Source organism: Echiichthys vipera (genome assembly GCF_963691815.1).
Source record: "Echiichthys vipera genome assembly, chromosome: 15".
NCBI lineage: Eukaryota > Metazoa > Chordata > Actinopteri > Perciformes > Trachinidae > Echiichthys > Echiichthys vipera.
The window spans coordinates 21,280,646-21,306,596 of NC_139840.1; the positions used below are offsets into that span (position 1 = coordinate 21,280,646).

At 42.2% G+C, this 25,951-nt stretch overlaps 3 protein-coding genes across 3 annotated transcripts; 2 read left to right on the plus strand and 1 right to left on the minus strand.

The window, feature by feature from the left end:
• fzr1b (fizzy/cell division cycle 20 related 1b) lies at positions 1-8,977 on the plus strand. The gene is made up of 14 exons (XM_083928700.1): positions 1-107; positions 428-625; positions 3,724-3,825; positions 3,910-3,973; positions 4,073-4,194; positions 4,282-4,364; positions 5,225-5,408; positions 5,518-5,583; positions 5,680-5,782; positions 5,954-6,135; positions 6,245-6,478; positions 6,903-7,007; positions 7,793-7,885; positions 8,209-8,977. Exons 2-14 carry the CDS (start codon positions 548-550, stop codon positions 8,248-8,250), a joined length of 1,458 nt encoding a protein of 485 aa, XP_083784826.1. The 5' UTR covers positions 1-107; positions 428-547; the 3' UTR covers positions 8,251-8,977.
• LOC310957933 (importin-13-like) lies at positions 8,800-19,060 on the minus strand. The gene is made up of 22 exons (XM_083928698.1): positions 19,022-19,060; positions 18,125-18,241; positions 17,423-17,548; positions 16,334-16,974; positions 16,114-16,254; positions 15,873-16,014; positions 15,527-15,693; positions 15,190-15,310; positions 14,882-15,029; positions 13,804-13,985; positions 13,702-13,728; positions 13,445-13,579; positions 13,078-13,224; positions 11,151-11,231; positions 10,891-11,028; positions 10,688-10,784; positions 10,555-10,607; positions 10,413-10,479; positions 10,205-10,263; positions 10,012-10,101; positions 9,619-9,800; positions 8,800-9,232 (listed from the first exon to the last, which is right to left on the minus strand). The coding sequence occupies exons 2-22, from the start codon at positions 18,191-18,193 to the stop codon at positions 9,139-9,141; spliced, it is 2,907 nt and encodes a 968-aa protein (XP_083784824.1). The 5' UTR covers positions 18,194-18,241; positions 19,022-19,060; the 3' UTR covers positions 8,800-9,138.
• Positions 18,920-25,863, plus strand: LOC310957936 (uncharacterized protein). The gene is made up of 5 exons (XM_083928701.1): positions 18,920-19,041; positions 20,166-20,465; positions 22,623-22,919; positions 23,027-23,193; positions 24,549-25,863. Exons 1-5 carry the CDS (start codon positions 18,975-18,977, stop codon positions 24,591-24,593), a joined length of 876 nt encoding a protein of 291 aa, XP_083784827.1. The 5' UTR covers positions 18,920-18,974; the 3' UTR covers positions 24,594-25,863.
• Positions 25,864-25,951: the final 88 nt, after the last annotated feature.

A 25,951-nucleotide genomic window follows, 5' to 3' on the forward strand; every position in this document is an offset into this window, starting at 1 on the left:
GCTGTTCGGAAGACAGCGACAACAACAACAGTCCCCCCGCCGCAGCGCCGACCGCTTCAACCGGAGATGACGGTCGAGTTGGTCACCTGAGCCGCCGTGTCAGCGGGGTAAGAAAGACAGAAAGCAGCAGCAGGGGACCCCGTCAGCTGATGTTAAGTTACATTGCTTTGATGCCATGACAACGACGCTGCTGTCATTAGAAAACAACGGGGCTTTTGAGCGTTTTTACGGTGATATCTGTCCGCGTTAACGCGAGCAGAGCAACGGTCAAACCACAGAGCCGTTGGGCTTTAAACCATGAAACGACAACATTTAAACCACCTGACATGCGCTGACATGTCGCCGTTTGGTATGTGTTAACACAGCCAGGAGGTGCTGCGTGTATCCTTTTGTATCTATCTGAATTAACCCGTGTTCCCCCCCACAGAGATGGGGATCCGGTGTGGATATCCTCAACGTGAGGCAGCGGAGGTTTAAAGGGGAGGGGGGCGGGGAGGGGAGAGCAGCAGCAGCAGAGGGGCCTCGCTGCTCGTCAGCTGCTGAGGAGATGGACCAAGAGTACGAGAGGCGGCTGCTGAGGCAAATCAACCACCAGAACCTGCCGGCAGAGGCCCGCCTGTCTAAGGTGAGTCCTGGAAACACCTGGAAAACAGTCTAACAGTCCTGCAAAACACACGGGAAATAAGATAATCCTTTATTAGTTCCACAGTGGGGGGATTTACAGCACAGACACCAAAAGAGAACAGTGCAAATCACAAAATATCAGATGCACAATACAAAATATATGGATACACAGTTCAAAAAAGTTTAAAAGATATATTTGAAAAAAGGCTGCTGCTGCAGGAAGGAAAGATACAATGATACAAGAATTGGGGGCGGCAGTAACTCAGTGGTTGGAGAGGTGCCAGTTCATCTCCTGGGGACTGCTGAGATGCTGTTGAGCAAGGCACCTAACCCCCAACTGCTCGGGGCGCCGGTCCACTGGCAGCCCCCTCGCTCTGACATCTCTCCATTAATTGCATGTATATAGGTCCTGTTTGTGCATCCCTTTGCGGGATTAATAAAGTAATTCTTCTTCTAAAAAGTCAACTGTCCTGGGAAATCTTGTTTTTTTCCCCCTGTAAAATTATTTCTACACGCTCTCCTTTTCCTTAAACAGAAAATTAATTCATTCAATTACATTTTATTTATAATGCCAATCATAACAAGTTATCTCAAGGCACAAAAAAAGGCTGCTGCAGGAAGAAAAGATACAATGACACAAAAAGTCAAATGTCCTGGAAAATCTTGTGTGTTAATTTTCCTGGAAAATTATTTTAACATTCCTTTTTTCCTTTTCAATGAGAATTAACTAATTCAATTCAATTTCTTTAATAGTGCCAAATAATAACAACAGTTATCTCAAGGCACACATAGAGTAGGCCAAGCCCACACTGAAAATAAGATAAGCTAATTCAATTCAATTCAAAAAACTTTATTTGTCCCCCGGGGGCAATTCAGGGCACACAGAGCAGCAAATAACGACAGTGCAACTATACAAAAACATTTAACCTATCAGCAAGAATAAAGTGTATTAGAAGAATAAGTGTCAATACGATATAAGTGCCACAGTGGGGACATTTACAGTACAGCCAGCAGAAGAGGATAGTGCAAATAACAAAAGCATTAACAACAGATGCAAAATACAGACTATAATAATAACCTATGTACACAGTTAAAATTGTTTTTAAAAAATTTTTTTAAAAAGCTGCTGGAAGAAAAGACACAATGATACAAAAAGTCAAATGTCCAGAAAATCTTGTGTTTTTTTCATCAAATTATTTCAATATTCTCTTTTTGTCCTTTTAAATGACAATTAACTAATTCAATTCTATTGTATTTATAGTGCCAAATCATAACAAAAGTTATCTCAAGGCACTTTACATATAGAGTAGGTCAAGACCACGATCGATGACTTACTTATGATTTACAGAGACCCAACAATTCCTCCATGAGCTGGAGCAACACATCACAATATCTATATTACTACTGCTAATAATCATGATTATAATAATAATGATAATAATAATATTTATATATAGTATTTATCCAGCAATCTTGTGCAATACTACTAGTTTATCAAATCATTGCCATGTAAAAAGGGTGACAAAGTTATGTTCAGGATCATATTTACGTTGAAATTGTGGATTAAAGAGTATTTCTGAATAAGCTGTGATGTTGTAGAGCTGCAGCGATTTAATCGATCAACTATTTTGATCACAGATTAAACATTTGGTTTGTTTTTAATGCAAAAATGGCAGAAAACGCTCGTTTCAGCCTTTCATATGTGGAGAGAATACATTTTTGCTTTGGGATGACATTAAGACATCACCTTGGACTTTGAGAGACTTTTTTTCATCATTTTCTGGCATTTTATCACCAAATGATTAACTGATGAATCTATAATGAAGATATTCTTTGTTGCAGCCCTGTTGTGTTGTGGAAACAAAGACACATCACATGGTAGCATGCAACTTGGAGGAAATTACAACAATTAAGCGGCAAATGCAAACATTAGTCACCGCTGGCTGCTAACTGTAGTAGTTTTTATTATTCTACATTGTTCTATGATCAGTTTGTCATGATTAATAAGCACGTCAGGGATGATTTCAAATATAAGTAAGAGGAGAACACGACTCGATCTCCGTCTGTCATCAGCAGCTAAATCATTACTGAAAATGTCCTGGAAAATAATCTCTAGAACAGAGTGGGAACATTGGATACAGAGACCATCTGCAGATCTGTTTGTTTGAAAAATCTGGTTTATGTGGTTATTGGAACAGACTGTATGCATGTCTAAATGACAGCTGGGTCTTTATGCCCAGTGACACTGGTATGGTATCATTTAGTTACCCAAAAAGCAGCGGTGGAAGAAGTATTCAGATCCTTTACTTTCATAAAAACACTATTACCACACAGTGAAAACACACCACTGTAAGCCAAAGTCCTGCATTTGAACCTTATTATTAAGTCATTATCAGCTAATATGTAATTTAAGTATTTAAAATAAACGCATTGATTGTAGAGTAAAATGTTCTGTCTGTGTTTTTTGCGTATGTTGCATTTACTGTTTAATCTAGAGTAATGCATCATATTCTATTAGATCATCATATGTTTTAGTGTCACTGCCCTGTGAGTACCAGGCATCTCTAAAAAGTCAGTAAAAACAGCTCTGTCTTCAGCTTTGTGACGATACGTTTTCCAGCTGATTGGAGAAGTAGGGGAGTTTTATCGACACATTTAAGGAGCACTTCATCCTTCAGTTTATCACAAACATTCAACATCAACACATCTGGAGATACGTGGTTTTCACTGGACAGGAAGAGGATTCAAGATTCAAGAAGCTTTATTTATCCCGAGGGAGATTATTGTGCAACAGTTTTCAATACAAAGATGGGAAAAAATCAGAGTAACAATAAGCTAACATAAATCAAAATCAAAATAAAGCTAACAAAGCTAATCTGAAAAGTAACTAGAGGTGTCAGACAAATGTGGAGGAGTTAAAAAAGTACAATGTGTACATCTGAGGTAGAGTTGAAGTCTAGATAAACATCAAATGGAACTTGAATTTGTAAATACAGTGATTTAGTAAATGTACTTATGTTAGGTATGAGCAGGGGCCAAGATAAACATTTAAATGTCCTAAATAATATTGCATGATAATGATGTTTTTGTCCACCCCAGTGTGTAGCTGCTACCTGCAGTCCTGCCAGTGTTAAGTCAGGGGACCGCTTCATTCCAACCCGCGCTGGAAGCAACTGGAGCATCAACTTCCACTACGCCAACGTGAGCCACTACTTCTTCATCTCCTCCTCGTTTACTCTGCACCACAAAAAGCAACTTAGTAATCAGTTCCTTTTCTCGCTGTAGGAGAACTGCCGCTCCCCAAATCAGAACCATAAAGCAAAGGATGCAAGTTCAGACTCAAGCAAAGGTCAGACATTTATGCTTCTTCTGAATCATCATTGTAGTTGGCTCTTTTATTTATTTCATCCTGAGCTAATATCTCTCCGCCGTCTGTGTTTCCATCCAGATGCTGTGGCGTACGCTGCCCTGTTGAGGAATGAGTTACTGGGGGCGGGGATCGAGACTGTGCCGGACACAGACGACCGGCGGCACGTAGTCCTCTCTCAGGGCTCTCACAGCCTCTTTAGGGTACGAGCCGTGAAATCAGTCATTTGTTAAGAGTGACTTGACTGTAAAATAATCCATAACTGTAATTTTGCTTTTCATTCTCTGCAGTACACTGTCCACACAAAGAGATTGCCTTTTGATAGCGATAATGAAGTATCACCCTACTCCCTTTCTCCACTTAGCAACAAGAGGTATGACATCAATCAGTCAGGCTTTATTTGTATAGCACACACACACAAACCAGCATTCAATAAAAACAGGAACTGATCTCATCCATTCACAGTGCCGAAACACTGGAGGCATGATTAGAAGTAGATTTATTTTCACAGAGTACATAAATCAATACAGAGCCGGATAAATACATAAATAAAACTCAGACTAAAAAGGTCAAATACAATAAAAAAAATAAACAAATAGGACCAAGACCATTAAGAACTCTATAAACCAATAAAATGACCTTAGAATCAGGTCTGATGCAAACAGGTAGCCAGTGCCGAGACTTAAAAAAAGGTGTATTGTGTGCTCTCTTTCTTGTCCTAGTCAGCACACGTGCAGCTGAGGTTTGCAGTAGTTGTAGCTCAGCTATATTTGTTTTAGGGAGACCAGAAAGTAGAGCATTACAACATTATCTTGATAGAGAGAGATAGAGAGAGAGTGAGAGAGAGAGACAGAGACAGGGACATCTTACATGCTGCACACTAAACAAACAGTGCTTAGACTACAGTGTGATGTCAGGAGGTGCTGCCAACTGTTTGATTTATTATTAATAGTTTTGAGGTTGATTTTTAAAGAAAAAATGTCCAAATTCTGATTTCAGCTTCTCAAATGTGAATATTTTTTGGTTTCTTTACTCTTCTATGATAGTATGCTTTATATCTTTGAGGGCTTTGGGAAACACCGATCGACATTTTTCACCATTTCCTGACATTTAATGGACCAAACATTTAAGTAATAATCGACAGATTAGTCGATAATGAAGATAATCCTAATTTGAAACCCTGATATAGATGGATAACGTAACATTCCCCATTTCGTCTTGATGTTTCTGTAGTCACAAGCTGCTCCGCTCCCCTCGTAAACCGGCCCGGAAGATCTCCAAGATCCCCTTCAAAGTGCTGGATGCTCCGGAGCTGCAGGATGACTTCTACCTCAACCTGGTAGACTGGTCTGCGGGCAACCTGCTGAGTGTCGGCCTTGGAGCATGCGTCTACCTGTGGAGTGCCTGCACCAGCCAGGTTGGAGGAGGACTTCAACACGTGCCTATTGGCACACTTTGAGTTTTATTGCGGAATTTCATATCAGTCGTCAGCTGTTGGTGAATTTATATCCTTTGTGTCTCAACAGGTGACACGGTTATGTGACCTCTCAGTGGATGGAGACTCCGTTACATCAGTGTGTTGGAATGAGCGGGTGAGCTGCCAGATCTTAATCCACTGCTTATTTAACACCGTAGCACTAGAGAAAAGGAACAGTTTGTGATTTTGACTCCGGCTCTGGTCCCATCAGGGGAGTCTCGTTGCCGTCGGAACCCACAAGGGGTACGTTCAGATCTGGGACGCAGCAGGAGGGAGGAAGCTGACCAGCCTGGAGGGACACTCAGCACGTGTAGGTCAGTCGCAGCTTTGAGTCTGCTTTTGAGGATGGAAATTTTGTTTTGCACTTTACCACTTTTCATCAGTTTACCACCAAACATATGTTACCATCATATAAGTAGCACCACGTGGATTCTTCATAGCCACGCTGAAATATGAGACCCTCCCTCCCACCCTTTGTGCTCAAGGCGCCCTGGCGTGGAACGGAGAGCAGCTGTCGTCGGGGAGTCGGGACCGAGTGATCCTACAGCGGGACGTCAGAACGCCCCCTTCGGCCGAGAGAAGGCTGCAAGGTCACAGACAAGAAGTGTGTGGTCTCAAATGGTCTCCTGATCACCAGCACCTCGCGTCCGGAGGCAACGACAACAAGGTGAGAGAGTTTAAAACTCGAAGAATAGAATTAACCCTGAGTCTAAATAATCTGTATCAGTAAAAGTGAACATATTCAAGCTTCGAGATCCCTGTCGTCTCCTGCCCAGTTGCTGGTGTGGAACAGCTCCAGCCTTCTCCCGGTGCAGCAGTACGGTGACCACCTGGCAGCAGTGAAGGCGATCGCCTGGTCCCCCCACCAACACGGGCTGCTGGCGTCAGGGGGAGGCACCGCCGACCGCTGCCTGCGCTTCTGGAACACACTGACGGGTCAGGCGCTGCAGAGTACAGACACCGGCTCACAGGTCTGCAACCTGGCATGGTCCAAACACGCCAACGAACTGGTGAGGAGACACACGCACACGCACGCACACACACACACACACACACACACAAATTAATTTGCCCGTCTAAAGTTGGTGTCTCTGTACGCAGATATTGGCCAGTTCAAAGAAATTAATATAATAATTTAGATTCCAAATTATTATTATTATTTTCCAAATATTAGATTTATATAATAAAGTAACACAGATTAATGTCTCTTTGGATATAAATGTGTCAGCCAGACCATGTAAAACATTGTTATACTACATTATAAGGCTGGATGGATGTGTGAATGTGTTTCATTATCAGATAAGACATAATATAATTTCAGTGCAGATTTGTTATGACAGTATCTAATTAATCCCCTTTTTTTATTGCATTTATGTCTAGTAGAGGGACATGTTATTAGATTTGACATGTTAATAGATCTCTCTCTGTTTCCAGGTGAGCACTCACGGCTACTCTCAGAACCAGATCCTGGTGTGGAAGTATCCTTCGCTAACACAGGTGGCCAAGCTGACAGGACACTCCTACAGAGTGCTGTACCTGGTAAGACTGCAGCTTTAAACGGAGGGACATGCAGCTTCAGAGTCAAAGTAACTGCTCTACCAACTCATTCCTGCTCTTAGTCTTTGAGATGCACAGGAAGCAAACATATTCATGCAGTGGTGGGAGAAGTATTCAGATGCAATACTACACTGTAGAAAACATGCTGTTAAAAATGTACTATGGCTTTTTAGGATTTCTTTTATGACATACTATACTATGAGCTTTTACTTTTTTGTGACATATTTATACTATGACCTTTTTATAAAAAAGTTATTTTGAAATGTTTTATGACATACTGTACTATGACTTTTTTACATTTCTATGACATATTTATATCATGACTTTTTTATTAATTATTTTATGACATACTATACTATGACTTATTTATGATTTTTTTAATGACACACTATAATTATGACCTATTATGATTCATTTAATGACATACTATTCTATATATATTTTTCTAATCTAATGACACACTATGCTATAAGTTATTTTATTTATTTTATGACATACTATACTTTGACTTTTTTATTAATTATTTTTATACCAATTCCACCCACAGAGATGGTTTCACTCATGCTGTCCATTTACACCTCTTCTCAGTTCTGTGTGGGTGCTCAAACTGCGGACTGATTGATATCTCAGTCAGATTTAAAATTAGAATCAGCTTTATTATATTATATATTTATATTTATATTTAAGTATGTGTGCTCATACAAGAAATTTAACTCCATGATGTTCACTGTCTCACCAGTTCTCCTCTCATTGTCCTCCCTTCTCAGGCTGTGTCCCCAGATGGGGAGGCCATCGTTACAGGAGCAGGGGACGAGACACTACGTTTCTGGAACGTCTTCAGTAAGACACGCTGCACCAAGGTACATTTATGAACTAGAGCGCCACGTAACCATTATACACAGGTCTGACGTATTTTTGAAATTACTGAAAGATGTCTTGAGAATTCTTGATGTTGAATTCACTGGAAACACGGAGGGCTCTTTGTGTTGATTTGACAAAAACGTGACCAAACACGGACAAAGTCTAATTTTAAGTTCTTGCATTTCTCCAAAAAATACCTTGAAAGTCATTTAAACCTCCTTAAAATGAACATTCTCCTGACAGACAAAGGCATGTGTGAATTCATGGACAACGTGATTCATTTTATTGTGTTTGACACTATTAAATGTCCTTCTGTTTCCAGGAATCCAAGTCAGTTCTGAATCTCTTCACAAGAATACGATAGTGAACGGCCTGTACCAGGACTGGTTTCAGGAGGAGCCGACTGAGCTGTGGTTGAAATGCACAGAGCCACCACCAATGACACTCACGGACTAGCCCTCAGAGCTCCCTTATCTCAGTGCACCACCCACCACTACGACTCCTCGAATCCACGTTTTCTACAGACATTGCAGTCCCAACTGCCATCTCCCAGTGGCGTCACTGATACAAACAAACAAACAAACATGTCAGGACATGTTGTCTGCTTAAAAAAAGAGTTGTTCTTGTTATGTTTTGTTCTTTTTCTGTTGTGGACGTGATGAAATTGTTTTTATTATATATTAGTACAAGAGTTATAAGCTATATAATGTAACGTCACATTTTTAAAAGGCTCTCCTTTTCCAGAAGAGGAGAAGTGTGTGTGTGTGTGTGTCTGTGTGTGTGTGTGTGTGTGTGTGCGTGTGTGTGTGTGTGTGGGGGGGGGGATTTCTATATTTTGATATTATGTGATTATGATCTACAAGCAGTACACAATAAGAGAATCAATGAATAAGGAAACACACACAGTTGCTCGTGCAGCTGCAAAGAACAAACTGTTTATTGTCAGTGTGTCAGATGATGGAGCTTCGGATCTGTGTGTATCCAAACTTGGAGATAAGTAACGGCAGTAAAGGCAACGGGACACTTTTTTCCCTTTCATTTTACCCTGCTGGGGTCTTGAAAGGTCTTTTATTAAAAACATGTTGCACAGAGGTCCACTCATTCTGATAGCAGTCCACGTCATCTGTCTGTTTGCTTTGGTTGAGTGTTCTGGTTTTTGTTGAACAGTCCAATTTTGCACCACATATCATCGAAACAGATTCTGCGTTATTCTTTTGTTACTTTCTCTTGAACTCAGTGCTCGCAGCTCAGTCTAGTTATCGGAGTATCCAGACCCCTGCAGGCCCCGACAGAGCAGAGAAAACTCCTTCACGATCTCCTTAACACGACGCTTGTTGTTCTGCTCTCTGGAAGAAAGAGAGAGAAAAAAAGATAGTGACTGACTTTTGTCATCTGAGTCTATGATTTGTGGTTCTTTTCATGCAGTTCTGTTTTCACAAGTACATCACAGAAAATGTGGTTTGCAAAAACATATTTAATACAGCTGCAGACTGAGTCTTGATCCTAAGGAAGAGAAATGTGTGTCTGTTGTGTGGACTCAAAATCTTTGACTTTAATCGTCTGAAGTCACATGTTAAGAAGTTGGTAACTGGTATTTGCTAATATATATAGTGTAGACGGGAAACATTACAGTTATTTCACAGTAGGCATACTCTCTTTTTAGACACCTGCATGTGATTTGAAACAAGAACAGTTTTCATGTTGAAAAACTATAACAGGTAGATGTAATCACCTCAGGAGCTGCTGGCTGAAGGTGTGTTTCTGCTCTGTGGAGACCCGAGCGGAGGGGAACCCAGGGGTCTGTAGTGTTTCTTTGAGCCACTGGGACAGCAGAGCAGGACAATGTCTGTTCAGACTCAACAACACCTCTGAGAAGTGCTCCGTCAGACTACGAGGCGACTCGCCACCGACGGCCTGAGACAGAAATAAAAAAACATACACTTTGATTAGAAGACAGTTGGTGATGCTTTACAGGAGACTAAACATTAGGGATACAACATCTGCACTGACCTAATAACAGTGGGTTTACAAACAAGTGCTCTCCAAATAAATATCCATAATCTCATTACACAGACGACTCATGATAAATATTCTCATATCTAGTTGTGTTTAATGACTGGTTCACCTGGAGCACGGTCTCTGTCAGAAGCTTCCCGTCCCTCTGCAACACTTCACCGAGTGAGGGCGTGTCTTTACAACGAGGCAAAAGCTCTGTCTGCCAGGGACAGGGCACAAATCACAACAATCGCTCAGCTGAAATAAGCTTTTTTAAAGGTGTACTTTTAAAGTAAAACATGCACATTTCTAATTCAACTTACAAAGAATAGAGTGGCAGCTTTTACTGTGGGTGTCTCTGGGAACTTCAGTGAGAGAATCCCTGGAAAAAACACAGGGTACAAAGGTTTTTTCTTTAATGAATGAAGGTATATTGCACTGAATATGTTGTATACCTCCTCTGTTAACGCTTCAGATTCAGTGATAAAGGTTGTGTCTTGATTTTGAACACAGTGATACAATGATACTCACCGCAGTAAAACAGCCCTTTAACATCCAGCTGGTCGGACAGGTACATATCAGGCTTCCTTTTAAGAATCTAAACGAACACACAGTGATTAGTCAAAGTTTTCTGTCTAATGCAGACAAGAGTGGTCAAGAATATTCCACCCACCTGAGCATGAAGGTGCATAAATGATTCGGCAATATCAGGATGATCCCGTGGACCTGTGAAATAAACATGGTGAGACAAGACAAACATATATGTCTAAAGAATAAACAGAAATTTCACTGCAGGAGTTTATTACCTTGCTGAAATATAGTAAGTGTGGCAGAGGTCAACACCTCAATAAGGCTTTTGATGTTAGAGATGTGTTGTTCCTCTCCAGCAAATATGTGAACCATCTAAAAAAGAGAGAGAGAGAGATGACCTCTGAAAGCATGTTAAGAGTCTGAATTACAGTTTGGAGGGATAATGGTCTTATTCAGGCTCTGATCTGTGCGGGTGTACCTGCCGTGCCAGTTCCAGAGCTGAGGATTGTGGGAAGGCGCTGTAGATCTGCCCTAGCATCGCACTCAGCTGAGCCACCATGGGCCCAAAATCATGTAGGAGGGTTCGAACGGATTTCTCAAATACCCCGCACACTGCCTGGAGAGGGAGAGGGAGAGAGAGCTGTGAGTCAGGAAACACACGCATAGAGAAAACATACATGCAAAGACTCACACATACAACATCATACATATTTATGCAAGCACCAAAACAACTCCTACCTCTACAACCTCGGAGTCATCAAGCCACTTGCTGAGGATGGTTTGGATCAACGTGAACACTTGCTGGAGCACAACAACAACCTAAACACAATAATTAAAATTTTATATATTTCACACAAGTATCTTTGGGTCAGAAGTGACCCCCTCACCCTATACCCCCGTAGCACCTCCCACAGTATCTCCCAAGGGACCCGGTCATATGCCTTCTCCAGATCCACAAAGCACATGTAGACTGGATGGGCACACTCCCAGGCCCGCTCCAGGATCCTTGCGAGAGTGAAGAGCTGGACCAGGACGTCCACGTCCAGGACGGAATCCACATTGTTCCTCTTCAATCTGAGGTTCGACTATAGGACGAACCCTCCTTTCCAGCACCTTGGAGTAGACTTTACCAGGGAAGCTGAGTAGTGTGATACCCCTGTAATTGGCACACACCCTCTGGTCCCCCTTTTTAAAAAGAGGAACCACCACCCCGGTCTGCCACTCCCTTGGCACTGTCCCAGACTTCCACGCAATGTTGAAGAGACGTGTCAACCAAGACAGCCCCTGCAAACCCAAAGCTTTCAGCATTTCTGGATGAATCTCATCAATCCCTGGGGCTTTGCCACTGTGGAGTTTTTTTACCTCAGTGACTTCCGCCAGAGATACTGACAATGATTCCGGATAAGTGGTTGAAGATGAGATGAGATGATGAGATGAGATCTCTGGGTCATTTCAACTTATTTTGATATTTTAAACCGCTGAACTGCCCATTTTAAAGCATTTTGAAACAAAAATCCTGAATTTTAAAGTGACGAGCAAAAGAGGCTTCATTGAGCCTCATGAACCATTGGTTGTATTTGTTGAGCGCACTAGATGGAGCTATTGGTTTAAAGAAAAATGCTCAATGAATAGTAATGCTTTCAACGTTTGTTGAACATGGAGCACCATCTAGTGGACTCAGAAAATAAAGAAAATGCATCATATACCTTAAAGAAGCCTCATTTGCCAATCACTAGTATCTTATGACTTTTTATTATATTTTTTATGATAAACTATACTATGACTTTTTTATTATATTTTTAGGACATCATTTTGTTATTATATTTTATGAAAAACTATACTATGACTTTTTTATTATATTTTAGGACATAATATACTATATAACAGCTGGATGTTAAAGGGCTGTTTTACTGTGGTCTACTATGTCCTTTATATTGCCTATTTTATTTGATGACATACCATACTATGACCTTTATTTTTATGACACAAAGCAAAAAAAGTAGTATAGTGTGTTAAAAAAAAGTCAAGATATGTCTGACAAAATGCTTGCCTGTCTAAACCAGTCATAGCATAGTTTGTTGAAAAAAGTCACAAATAGTCATATTATAGTGTCCATAAAAAAAAGTCAAAATATAATATGTCCCAAAAATGCTTGAATTAGTCATAGGATAACATGTCTAAACCAGTCATAGTATAGTGTGTCGAAAAAAGTCAAACCCACTCCAGCATGACTTCGCTGTTCAGCTTTTAAGTATTCAAAAATAAGCTCACGGATTATGTAACCTATCCTTTGCAGTCTCAACAGAACTATTATCCAGAAAAGTCACCACCCAAACAAGAGGTGATGCTCTCTCCTTTGAACACAGATTTGGAAACGTAAGTGCATTTTTGTTAAATGCACTTGAGGTTCACTTTCGTGAGATTAATGTCAATTGATGCCAGATTTTATGCACATTAGAAGAGCTTTAAGAAAGTCAGAATCAATGCATTATTCCGACCCAGTCCAACTGCCCCAAGTGCATTTTATTACACCCCACAACCAGTATTTGACTGGTATCAGAAATAGTTACGGTCATTTGATGTAATTTAGATAGAGCAGCTGCTGTAATATGGAGCTTGTGGTACCCACGCCCCTAGGTACACATCTTTCTATGGATAAACTTACAGGGTTTTGTGTGCTCTGTGAGGGAGTGGGTCTTGGGCTGGGCGCTCCCTCACAGCTGTCTGCTTGTCTGTTGATGTCCAGAGTAGTAAAGAGACTGGAAAGCATCCCCAAGATGTGGATAACTGACTGTTTGTTAGTGGGATCAGGCTGTAAAGGGAGACAATGTTACAGACAATGACACAGTATTAATACATTTTAATACTTAAATTTAGCACACAAAGAATACAAGTGCTTCTAATGTACAACTGTATAATATGCTTCAAGTATAATACAGTGTAGTTGATTTATCCAAATAGCAAACCATCTACTATTATTTTTAGTATTTGTGCGTTTTCTGTAGAAGTGGCATGAGTTTCTCTGGATGTACCTCCTGCTGGGCCAGTGTATCCAGCTGCTGGACGTGAGGGGTGATGAGAGAGTGAAGTCTGCCCAGCACCTCCTCTACTGGTAGGGCGGACAGGAGGAAACCCAGAGCCTGCATCAACCACATGCACTGGCTGCTCTGCACACAGACACACAGAAACACACGCAGCACACATCATAGATGAGGTCCGCAGAGAGAGGCTTGGTGCATTTGTGTTTACAGAATAGGAAAGGACTGGTTAATAAAGGCTGTTTACTCACCTTATGGATTTCTTTGATCAGTACATCCTGCAGAGGAACACAAGTGTTAATACAAATACAGTTAATCACACTGATGTTAAAAACAGAAGCTTCCTGTCTAACCTGCGACACAGTCAGGATGTCCTGAGCGTAGGGGCCGAGGTCATGTCTACACTCCCGGCAGATCCTCTTCAGAGTGGATACACTGGACACAGACAGCTCTGCCTTCACAAGGCCCTGAAGCACCATGGGTAATATACCACCCAGCATCACAGGGTGGTCAGCTAGCCACTCAGCCAGGGATCCTGGCCAGCACAGGTGGTACATATCATGGATAATTATTTTTAAATGAGTTTGTTAAAGTTGAGTGCAAACAGGAGGACAAATATTATTATTGTAATTTGTTAATGTCTGCTTTGATGTAAAACCTTAAACAAACAAAGTTTAGGATGCAACTGAAAAGGGCCTATATTCCCAAAACATTTGCTCTTCCTGCTAGGAGAACTCCTAAATAGCATTAAAAATACTTAGATAAGAGTCAGTGGCATGCACAGACTTTTTAAAGGGCAGGGGCGAAAAGAAAAAGAAAAGGACACATAGCGCGTGCTCGCCATTGAAGAGGGCACTTCAGCACACGTTTTGGCTCCTAGAGGGCACTCTAGCACGTGTTTTGGCTCCCAAGAGGACACTTTAGCACACATTTGGCTCACAAGAGGGCACTTTAGCATGCGTTTTCGTTCCCAAGAGGACACTTTAGCATATGTTTTGGCTCCCATGGGGCACTATAGCATACGTTTTTCAACATTTGGGGCAAGTGGTCCTTTTGAAACCTATTCACAATGCTGCTGAGACCAACTTCACTGAGGAATTGAGAGTCTTAAGCCATGGTCACACATGGACAAGATAAACATTCACCCCCCGTTTATTTCCATTCTGTGCCAGCAAAGGGGGGGAATAAAACATTCGTTTCCAGTGTCAAAAATAAATTCATGTGGAGTTTAACTTTGGTGAACTTTGACCAGAATGAAATCTCACCTCAGTCTGTCACCTGCATTCACCTATGTGTGAACGTTTAAGCTAAGAGAAAGGGCGGGGTTGAACCTGTTGCTATGGTTGATATCATGTTTAATGAAACTGTGATTGGCTTTCTTGGGTCTTGGGTTGTTTTGGGAATACGGGCCCAGGTGTCCGGGTGATTTACCTATGGTGTACATGACGGTGTCAGCCAGCATAACGTTGCTGATGTTGATTCTGGGGATGAGACCAATAAGACCAGGGATAACGTCAGAGTAGTTGACGTCTATCGTCTCAGCTATGGACTGGAACCCGAATAATAACGCCTCTGTGTCCTGAAGATGTAGAAGAAGAAATTGTGACGTCAGGTCAATAGGTAGATATACAGAGGTACACACAGTAAGGAAATATTTGCTTTGTTAAATATTGTGCAGGTCAAACTTTACTGAGATAGTAGATGTACACTGAATGGGAGCCGGTGATGAATGCTATTACCTGCCATACTGCTGACTGTTGGGGGTCCATCAGCTGTCTGCCCAGCCTGTCGTAGAGGTTACTGAGCAGCTCTGCCCCCAACATTTCATACACATACATCAGAGTGTCGGAAATGTCAACCCTTAAATACAAATATGGAAACAATGTTGGAGATTAAATCCAAAACTCAATCTGTAGCTGCCATTTAAAGCCATGCTTGCTCGACAACTATTTGATGCACTTTTTTACAGACGTACACTTTGTCCATTCAAATCAAAAGGCTTTCTTTCTTGTGAAAAATTAGATAAATATCCAGTTTTTGAGCTCCCTAAACTGCTCATTTAGTTTTGTGTTTTACCTGTAAATTCTGAACTGCTCCTTGTCATCAGAAGACCACGAAGCATACTCCTCCTGGGAGGGATAGTGGGATTTATGTAGCAGCACGTCCACCAGTTGGAAATAAACTGGCCTATAGACCTGTAGATAAACAGCCTGCTTCTCCTCCTCAAATGACAAAATGTCATCCTGAACATGCAAAAAAGAATTAGTTAGACATTTTTGGAGACAGTTACACCAAGACACACTTTCACATTTAATGCATGCAAAAGTAATTTACTGGACTGAAAAGAAATTACATTTAATGTAGAAAAATAAACCTAAAAGCTCTGAAATTATGTGTGTGTTGTGTTTATCTATCACCTTACCTGCAGAGTGTACCAGAAGGTGAGTGTAAGGGAGCTGGTGGTCTCACTGACAGGGTAGTGCCCAGGGATGCCAGTACAGAAAAGAATCATGTTAACCAAAGCCAGATACTCTTGCCAGTGCTCCACCTGTTCCAACAAAACCCTGTCATACACAAACACATTGATCCAAATTAAGAAATAAAAGCCATTTAATTAAGCCAGGTTATATGATGGCGGTGTGTGTGTGTGCATGTATGTGTACCTGGAGTGTGTTTCCCCGATAGCAACAGCAATACGACAGATACCATGTGAGGTTTCCATGTCCCCGTTCTGAGCTGCTGTCTTCAGCTGGTCGTGCAGACCCAGCACAAGAGGCATCAAGTTCACCAGAGCATCAATGTACCTGTGCACATGTTCTGATTCACACACCTGGAAATTGACTAAGACATGAATGAATTTACGATGCAGTGTGTGCTCCTCACCTCTGGCTGTCAGGCTGTGAGATGGCATTGACTATCGTCTCCACAGCCGTGTCGAACAGCTCTGGGTCGGACAGCGCAGTGAAACAGTCCTGGACCAGTTCATGACTTTCCCCTAACGGCACGTCCAGCGCCACCCAGCTGGACAGACAACGGAGCACCTTCTCCTTCACCTGGTTCGAGGAGTCCTGGCTTTGGAGCAGCTGACGCAGCATGGGACACACCACCGCCCATTCCCCAGCCAGGGCCTCCCTCAGCTGGGCACGACGAGCTTGGGCCAGTCGGCCGCTCTGGAACTCCTCTGGAAGTACGGTGAGGAGCTCCAGCAGTGTGAGGCAGTGAACTTGAGGGTCCGGGGTAGCCTCTGCACCAGAGCCGCCTTCAGAGTCAGGCTTCTGCGGTTGGAAGGCCCTCACCATGTCTGCCACCGGCTGGGACCAAGCCTGTGGGATTAAGTTTAGAGCCATAGAAGCAAGGGCTACACAAAGCCTGGTTAGCACCATTTTGGGCCCAGAGGAGAAGTGTAGGATGTGGGAGAGGAGCTGCATCCTCAGGCCCTCATGCTGGTCTGTGGGGAGATCGCTCCAGTGACGGGAGATCTTGGTGTGGAGGGTGCTGGCGCCAAAAAACTGAACCTCTGGGAGCTGCAAAGAGACAAACTCTCCTTCAGGTAGTAAATCAAACAACTGATGTGAACATATTCAAAATATTTTTTTCAGCTCCAATCAGCTCGTATCCCAACTGCATTACTGTATCATTTTTGTGCACACTGCAGCAGCTGCAGATGTAGAAGGGGTCATCCCTATGTTCCCCGGTCGCATCAGCCTCTGCCTCCGTTGATTTAATTCAGTATTTTGTCAGGGTTAGGGGTTACGGTTAGGGTCAGAGTTAGGGGGTAGTGTTAGGGTCTACATAGACCTATTTGCCGGGGAATTCGGCACTGATTGTGGAAAAAAATAACAGACCCTAGGACCCTTGCTGTGAAAAACGTGGAACGTCGGACCCTTTTTTAAGAAAAGGGTCCGATGTTCCCCGGTAAAACAAAGCGGGAACATAGGACCCAGATAGCTGAGCAGAAGCATAAAAACAAACCTTGTCAGGGCTAAGAAGGGCCCAGCAGAACTGCCATGCCAGTGCAGAAGCCTGGGCCTGGGTGAGCCACTTCTGGGCCACATTCTTACGCTCCATGTCCGGGTCAAAGTACAGCTGGTAGAGAGCCTGGAGGAGGAGAGGAGTATATACAGTATATAAGGGGAACACTTGAACAAAAAGTATTTTTTAATAATAGATAAGGAGAGCGTCAGAGTGATTAAAAGCATAATCTATCAATATCCCCATATATCCTGACTGATGAAGGTTAGTAATGCCAATACATGCGTCTGTGTTTTATCTTGTGTAACAGGTTGTCACCTGAATTGCTGAGTTGCATTTACAAAAAGCATTAATAATCCTGCATGCTGGATGTCCAATTGTTTGAATGGAGTAAGAAATGTGTTGTCATAGCAACTAATCCAAGGCACATGGTGTTAGTTATTATTAGGACAGCATGTGCTTATAACTGGTATCATGTTACAAAATGTCCAGTTTGTCTAATCTCCCTATGTTGAACCACAATTAACCAACCGCCGTTCTCTATTTGACGAAACTGCAGTTGTTTTATTACTCGAGTGTTTGTATCAAATCAGATAAATCAGTATGAGATGATGCTGCACTTTTTCTTTCTTTCACATACACTATTCAAACCAGCTTTCATGTTCTGAATGGTTTTACAGAAGCTCAAAGAAAGTAACTCACCGACTCCACATTCTCCACCGTCAACTCCAACTCCACCGGGCTGTCACCCGGATTGACCGGAGGCTCCATCTGGTGCGTACGTGAAGGTGTCGCCGGATATCCCTCAGATATTAAAGCCTTATCGGCGAAAATAAAAAAGGAGTGATTCAAACGAGACTACACTGTCCTCTAAAGTGTGTCAAAGCACGCTGACAGAGGACGCAGCGGGTCACTCAGCTGTCCATACAGTACACATGTGGGCAGTGCGCTCAGCCATGACGACACTGACCTCTGTGGGGGCTGAAAAAAAGTTGTTGTCTCACATAACCACCAGCAAACACTGACACCTATTCACCTGTCACCGTTTAATGTGGGACTAACAGCCTTTGACCATCATGAATACAGTGAAACTCGCGTGTGTTGAACGCTCTACAACAGGCGCTCCTGACGCAGACAACTGCGCCTCTGACGCACTGGCATCTGATTGGAGCAGCGGAGCAACAGCGACTGCAAACTGTCCAAAGGGATAGATGCGGAGATGAGAGTGACTGTGAGAGGGAAAAAAAACAACCAAAAAAGCTGGAGAGTGAAACACACATTTACATTGAGATCGGTGACGCGTTCTGCGCTTTAGAATAAAGCGCGTGCAGCCTTTTTCTGCACCGGTCGCCGCCCGCATGCAGCCCGCCGCGCGGCCCCACCCCTACTTCTCTTCTGCCCGACTCCCTCAGGATATTTTTAGCGCGGATGATGTGCCCTGTCAAATCACGTAACGGAAACAACCTCAGAGCTAAGAAGCAGAGCCGCCGTGGAGAACCCGCGTTGCTCCGTCTTTTTTAACTGTGATCTGCACGAGGAGGCCGCCGAGGAGATGCAATTTGAAATTAATTTGGCTTTTTGCGTGTTGGTGATGCTTACCGGCTCATCGCAGACAAGAGGTAAGGTGCCATCCCCGGTGTGTGTGTGTGTGTGTGTGTGTGTGTGTGTTTGTGTGTGTGTGTGTGTGTGGGTGTGTGTTGAAGTGGACGAACTAGACATCCTGACGCGAGTTGGAGCGGTTACCGATTCCTCACATGATGCTCGCGGCAGTCTATTGATCTTATACAAAGTTCATACAGAGCCAGAAGGTGTTGGTGGCATTTTATCATAATGTTCAGTTATTCTATTCACTTATTATTGTGTTATTGCAGATTGTTTTGTTTTCCTTTGTTCAGGAAGGTGATTGTTCCTTTCCTTGAGTGGTTCCTTTTTCATTACGATTTGCGTCCACCAGTCTAATGTATTTGAATGTTTAATATACACATACTTCATTGGACTTCTCATTGTGCTCCTATCTCATTTTCACAATTAGTATCATTTCATGCAGGACACCAGAATAGGAAACACTCAAACCAGCTGTCAGTCCACTATAGAATTCAACTTGCTTAATATAAGTAAAGTATGTAAGTGAAATTTATTTCTAGAGCACATTTAAACAAAGCTCAAGTTGACCAAAGTGCAGCACAAAAAGCAGAAAGGTGGGAAAATACAAATGTAAACTACAAAAAGCAGAGAAGAGAGCATACAAACCCAACAATAAACAGCAGTGCACTAATGCAGAATTAAGACTTAACACTGGAATGTGTTAGCCGATTAGTATTTTCTTAATTGATTAATCAGAAGAGCATTTGCAAGCAGAAAAATAAGGACAAAAACTCTGTTTCCAGCTTCTCCAGTATGAAAAACTGGGCTTTTAGGGCTGTGAATGATTATTCAAGTAGTCAGCTGTCTTCAATTAGCAATTAATCATTTTGAGTATCGGTATCGGCTGATGCAGGCTGCTGCTTTCACCGATTCACCGGCATTATTATGATGTAAATTGAGGGAGCAAAAGTAGTATCAGCTCAAGAAAATCGTCAGTCCGTATTGGTCATCGGCTAAGGCTGATGAAAAGAAATCGGCATCGGCCCTAAAAAATCCATATCGGTCGATCCGAATTTAAATATTTCACTTTATGCAAGGACGCTTTTTACCGTAGTCAATATAATTTAGAGATAAATTCATTTTCTCCTTTATTTCCAAGGTCATAGCAGTGCTTTGCCTCCTGTCCTCACCCCGGCTGCCCTCCAGAGTCATGCTGGAAGCTCAGCATCTCCAGACTTGACCGAGGATCCTGGCAATGAGGTCTCACAACGGACACACAATCCTGCAGGCGAGGACGAAACCTCGACTGAAACCACTACCATTACCAAAACCAAAGGGACGGTCCATTCAGAGACTGTGACGAATACAGTGCATAAAACACACTGGTTGACCGCGAGCTCTGCAGTGGCTACAACTCAAAACACGAATGCACCTGTCGTCATGACCCCTGCACCTTCAGGTAACCGAGACCAACCTGCATGCACCGTTGACACGCCTCTGCTCTAAAAGCTTTGAACTTGGAAGTTAAAATGAAGTCAAATCATGGTCATAATTCTATGATTTGCATCTATAATTTCCCATTCCAGGCCATTAAATTTGTCCAGATTCTTAAAATAAATCACCCTACACAGTAAAAAAGGCCTGTTTGCAAACACAGATGCTTTCGTGTGAGACAGCAGCGTTCCCAGGAGCATATGACCCCCGCATGACTGCGCTGATCCAGAATGTGTGTGGCAACCTCATCTAAGAGATTCCCGTATAGATCAGATAAATATAGCCGTCTCCGTTAATACTGTGTTGCCTCTTTGAGCAGCCCAGATATAACCACCATGACATGATGCCATCCAGATCACACTCTTGCCCCCTTTTTAGCTGCTATCGTCACTTCTCTGTCAGTAGATGCAGTAATGTGTAGTGTGTGACTGTTCTCACCGCAAAAGCTAAGAACTGCACCACTTATTACTTTACGTTGCTTTGTAACTTAATGCAGAATATGCACAAGGATGCTATGATAGGCTCTACCTTAGGATATAAACAATACCATCGTCTTTTGCCCCCTGGAGCACGAAAGACTGCCTGTCCCTTCCCTCTATCCTACATGTAAACAGTAGAAAGGAAGTCAAAGTTTCTTGAGCCCACGCCATTTCCCAGCTCCCTCCACAGCTGTCAGCATGAGCTGTCAAACGTGACGCAAACAGCCTCATGTGCTTAAAGTGCAGTAACAATATACTCATGTTGAAAGAGGCAAAAAGGGAGTAGGTTTAGTGCATTTATCTTAACATATGTTCTATGGTTTTTACAGAGAAAATACAAAACATCAAAATAACAAAGCAGGGACTGAAAAAATAGAAACTCTAACACTATAATGCAATGCAATAGCATAACAATTAACAGTGTTTAGTGGGCCTACAACTAACAATTACTTTAATTATCAATGAATCTACTGATTCTTATCTTGGTTACATGATTATTCAGTTGGTCCAAACCCCAAATATATTCAGTTTACTGACAGAAAAGAGTAAAAAATAACAGGAAATATTCATATTTGAGAAGCTATAAGCAAATTATTGCCATTTTTGCTTTGACAAGAAGCCTCTACCTCTGTATGCCCTTGCCAACCAGTCAAGTTGCAGTTCGAGGTTTACAAAAAAGATGTAGGGAAGACTTTTAAAGCATTAAATAAAGAATACTAAGTGTTTGTTTTTTAGGTGAAACGTGGATGCTTCACACACATCTTCAACCTGTCAGCACAGAAGATCTAAACAGCACAGTTGAGAGTCACCAGTTTAGTATCGGACCAAATGTCTCCCCTTCTCTTCCTGAGTTATGGCAATGAATAGTGGCCAGAAACATTAGGATGTCACAGTGAAGTTGACCTTTGACTCTTTGGATTTAAAATGTCATCACTTCTTCATTTTTACCCCATTGGACATTTGTGTGAAATATTGTCATAATTAAAGTAGGAATTCTTGACTTAAATTACCGTACCAGTAAAAAAAAAAAGTCACAGTGACCTTGACTTTAATGGACTTTTGTGCCAAATCTGAATAAAATCTATGAATAAATAAATCAAATCAAATATATCACGTTCACAAAACTGGAATGGATGGACGTAGAGTCAACCTGAAAACATAATGGCCCTCATTTATCAAACGAACGTACGGCAGAAAAACATGCTTACGACCATTTCCTGGCAAACGTCGGCATTTATCAATTTGTTTTATAGTTTTAGATTTTATAAGGTTAAATCCTTTAACTTTAAAGCTGAGTGTTTGGCACATTGTCGACCTCTCAACATACATGTGGATACTGTTGATCTGAATCAGCTACCGCAAAACTGGAAAGATACATAAGTGGTGTCACATCCACCACCAAACACAAACAGTGTGTGAAACAGGTCATTAACAAGATTCCTAACAATGTTTCTGTCATGCAGCGGAGGTGACCTGACAACAAAAACACTACAGCACCTTTAATGTCAGTGGGAGGGATCCATTATCATGAGCAGGGTGGTGTAGAGTTACGTGGCTGCTGTGTGTACGGTTTGTTTCCTTTGAAGAGTTCTCTGCACTGTTTTGAACTGAAACATCACTGCCTTCACACTCCCCGCTTTCAGCTGCTGCAGATAGCCTTTCATCGGCACCGACTGTACAGAGAACCACCCCTCCACAGCACATCTCAACCATTCTGACCACACGTCCCTTCACCACCTTTTCATCTCAGTCAGCACACACGGTGCAGGATACGAGCTCCACAGCCCACGCCTCCACCATCCAGCCGCAGTCTGAATCACTGACCACAGCCACCACACAGCCGATAACCACAGGACACCCCCTGCCCTCAGCTCCAGGCCGGGGTCCTGCTGGGCCCACACACCGGCAGGTCCCATCTGAGCTTAATGTTGGAGATGAAGGTAAAGTGATGAGAGTATTGTTCATCCTCTCTGAGATTTATTTTCTCATTCTACCTTAAAAATGTCCCAACAGTTTTATTATGTTCGTCCATTTATGTGTCATTTAGATCTCAAGGAGCTCCAACACCGCCCAAGCTCCCCTCTAGACCCCCTGCTGGCTGGCCTGCTCTCAGTGTTCATTGTTACCACAGCCGTCGTCTTCGTCGTCCTTTTCCTCAAGTTCCGCCAGCGGACAAACCACCCGGAGTTCCATCGGCTGCAGGATCTACCAATGGTAAGATACATACACGAGCAACAATACAGTAAGGTTGTGATTAAAGGGGCGCTCCCGCTAAAAATGTTTTACACATAAAGGGTTAAAATAAGTACATTTGTTACGTAACTTCTAATCTCTATAAATAGATTTTGCATATGAATATAGAATCTGTAGGCGACAGGAAGTGATTTGTGTAGCGGAAGCGGTCTGGTTTCCGTTTGTAGTCAAAGTAGCATTGACCAATCACGTTTGAGCATGCTTTGATGCACACAGGGAAACAGTTTGTGTGGAGAACAAACAAATGGGACGCATTTACGAGTTAGCCTACGTCTTAAAGTTAAAATAAGACATCAACTTTTTGTTTCACACGGACATGAACAGCAGTCTCCTGGGTGAAAGTCCTGTTTGTTTGACCCAACCATCCACCCTGTCATCCCCCCTACGCTGACTTTATCACTCTTTCTACTACATCACCGGACTTCCTCCAATAAAGGTCCCATTCACCATAAATGTAAATATGACTGTAAGAAACTGCTCGTACAACAAACAACCTATGGGGTCCTCTTCTGGGGAAGGACAGTCTTGAAAACAGTCTTAAGATCTGCCGTGGCTCTGAAGGGAGCTGGCTTATGTCGGAGAAAGTAAACTCTGATGAGGTTCTCTCAGCTTGGGCATCGATTTCAGATTCTGTTACGGACTGGGGGTGTCGAATTTGAGTGTTAGCAAGGAGGGTCTAAAGAAAGACACCATTTAGTTGCATTATGAGAAATGTCTGATCCGGTGGCTGACCCATACTGTGAATTAAAAAGTTAGGATATCTCAGCCTCTGTGCTGCCATTTTTTTTTTTTAAATGAAATAGCATATGCCTACTAGTCCTCTCATATCATTTTCACATCCCTCTGGATGCAATTGGATAGACCTACAACCAATCACAGCAACAAAACCGCGGAGCTTGCTCAGTGAAAAGTAATAGCGTCCGGGTCACAAACTTTCTCGAATTACAGCTAAACAGTACACTAATATGCATCTGAAAACATTTTTTGTGAGAAATGGGCAACACAGCAACGGAATATCGAGGGCCGTCTAGTTTGATCTGGTTTCTTGAACCTGAAAAACTGCACTGACCCGTTGACTGGACAGGGACACTGTCAGTCATCTTCTTAAACCCGCCCCACATGAAATAGACGGTTGTGATTGGTGCGCACAGGGCCAGGAAGGCTTGATCTCTGTCTGACTGGGAGAAGAGTCAGACGTACCTGCCAGAACAAATGAAACACGTGTTTGGCAGATTTTTCGTCTTCACCTGGTCTCACCTTAGCAAACTCCTTCTAAACTGTACTAGTCTAAATCTTGTTTTAATCATGCCTTCCAGGATGATTTGATGGAGGACACACCACTCTCCAGGTACACCTACTGATGGAAGCATCCTGTCAGTCACGTTCACTACTCAGAGAGAAGAAAAGCAGACACCAAAGGAAGACCTGTGTGGATCTGGGAAAAAAAGCCGTTTCCAGGATGCAGCTGCATCTCTGCAGACGAGTTTTGGGTCAGTGATAAAAAACAACAACAATATTTATGTGGTTCCAGGAGAAGGATCCATAAAGTATTTTAAACAGGAGGTTACAGGAGTGCTTTTTTCCACATTCCCTTTAAATTTCCGGAGATCTTCAGTCTAGTGGAAACTATTTGTTAATAGAGTTAATAGTGCCTCTGCAGCCCAGACTGACTCCCTATGTATGCACAGCACTTTAATGAGGTATGAAAGGCTGCAGTGCCCCCTGGGGGACATCTGAGGTCATGTGCATCAAGGTTGCATGAAGTCCTCTGATGTAATTAATAATCACAATCAGGTTATCCAGCGGGAAAAAGGAAAGAGAGAAAGAGAGCGAGAGAGCGAGACATGGGGAAGTTGCAACATCTCTGCAATGATTAAGGAATATAAATAATGATCCCTTAGGTGACCAAATATTAGTGAAGTGCACTTTCAAACAGAATTGCCAGGTTGCACGTATTGTCTTAAAACTGAGGTCTTGTAGAAAATCTACACAAAAACCCGAAGTAATTTTACATTTCAAAAGCCATGTCTCAGTAAAAACCAAATATCTTAAAGTAGGCTTATATCATTCAATTGTATTAATGAAGTTACCCGAAATAATGTGTGAAAAGTAATTATTGTTGCAGCCTTTTAATGTGTAGTTGCACGTTATGGAACTTTTATCACCACGGTCTAACGGTGGTCTTTCAAATTTGAATTTGGTTATTCTGTTTTGGATGAAAAATGTTTAATTCACCAATGCACACCGAGAAGTGACCTCGCTACACTGATTAAACACTTTAATATGAGTAAATTGTAAAACACACTATTAGCGTTAAATGTTGTAAAATACATATTTAAAGAGACTATTTGTTTCAGCACATGGTGTTTGTTCAAGTGCTTTAAGCAGAGACAACCAGAGGCGACACCAGGGAGTTCTTCAGTTTAAATTGTTACCTGTATCTGTATTAGTTTGAGTGTCACGCAAATGTGCTGGAACATAGCTATTGTATCCGTTTTACCGAGTGTGTTCGGAGTTATTTTACTGTTAAGTGCCAACAGTGATGTATGATAATATGCCATGGACATGTGGACTGTAAGAACTTATTGATATGACGATTTCCTGTTTGATAATAAAACAGAAACCACAATGTTGTGAGCTTCATGTCGTATAATGCTTGGACGGTAAAAGGATCTTACAGTTGCAGCATGTGGGTGAGTTCTTCAGCCGTCATTGTAAC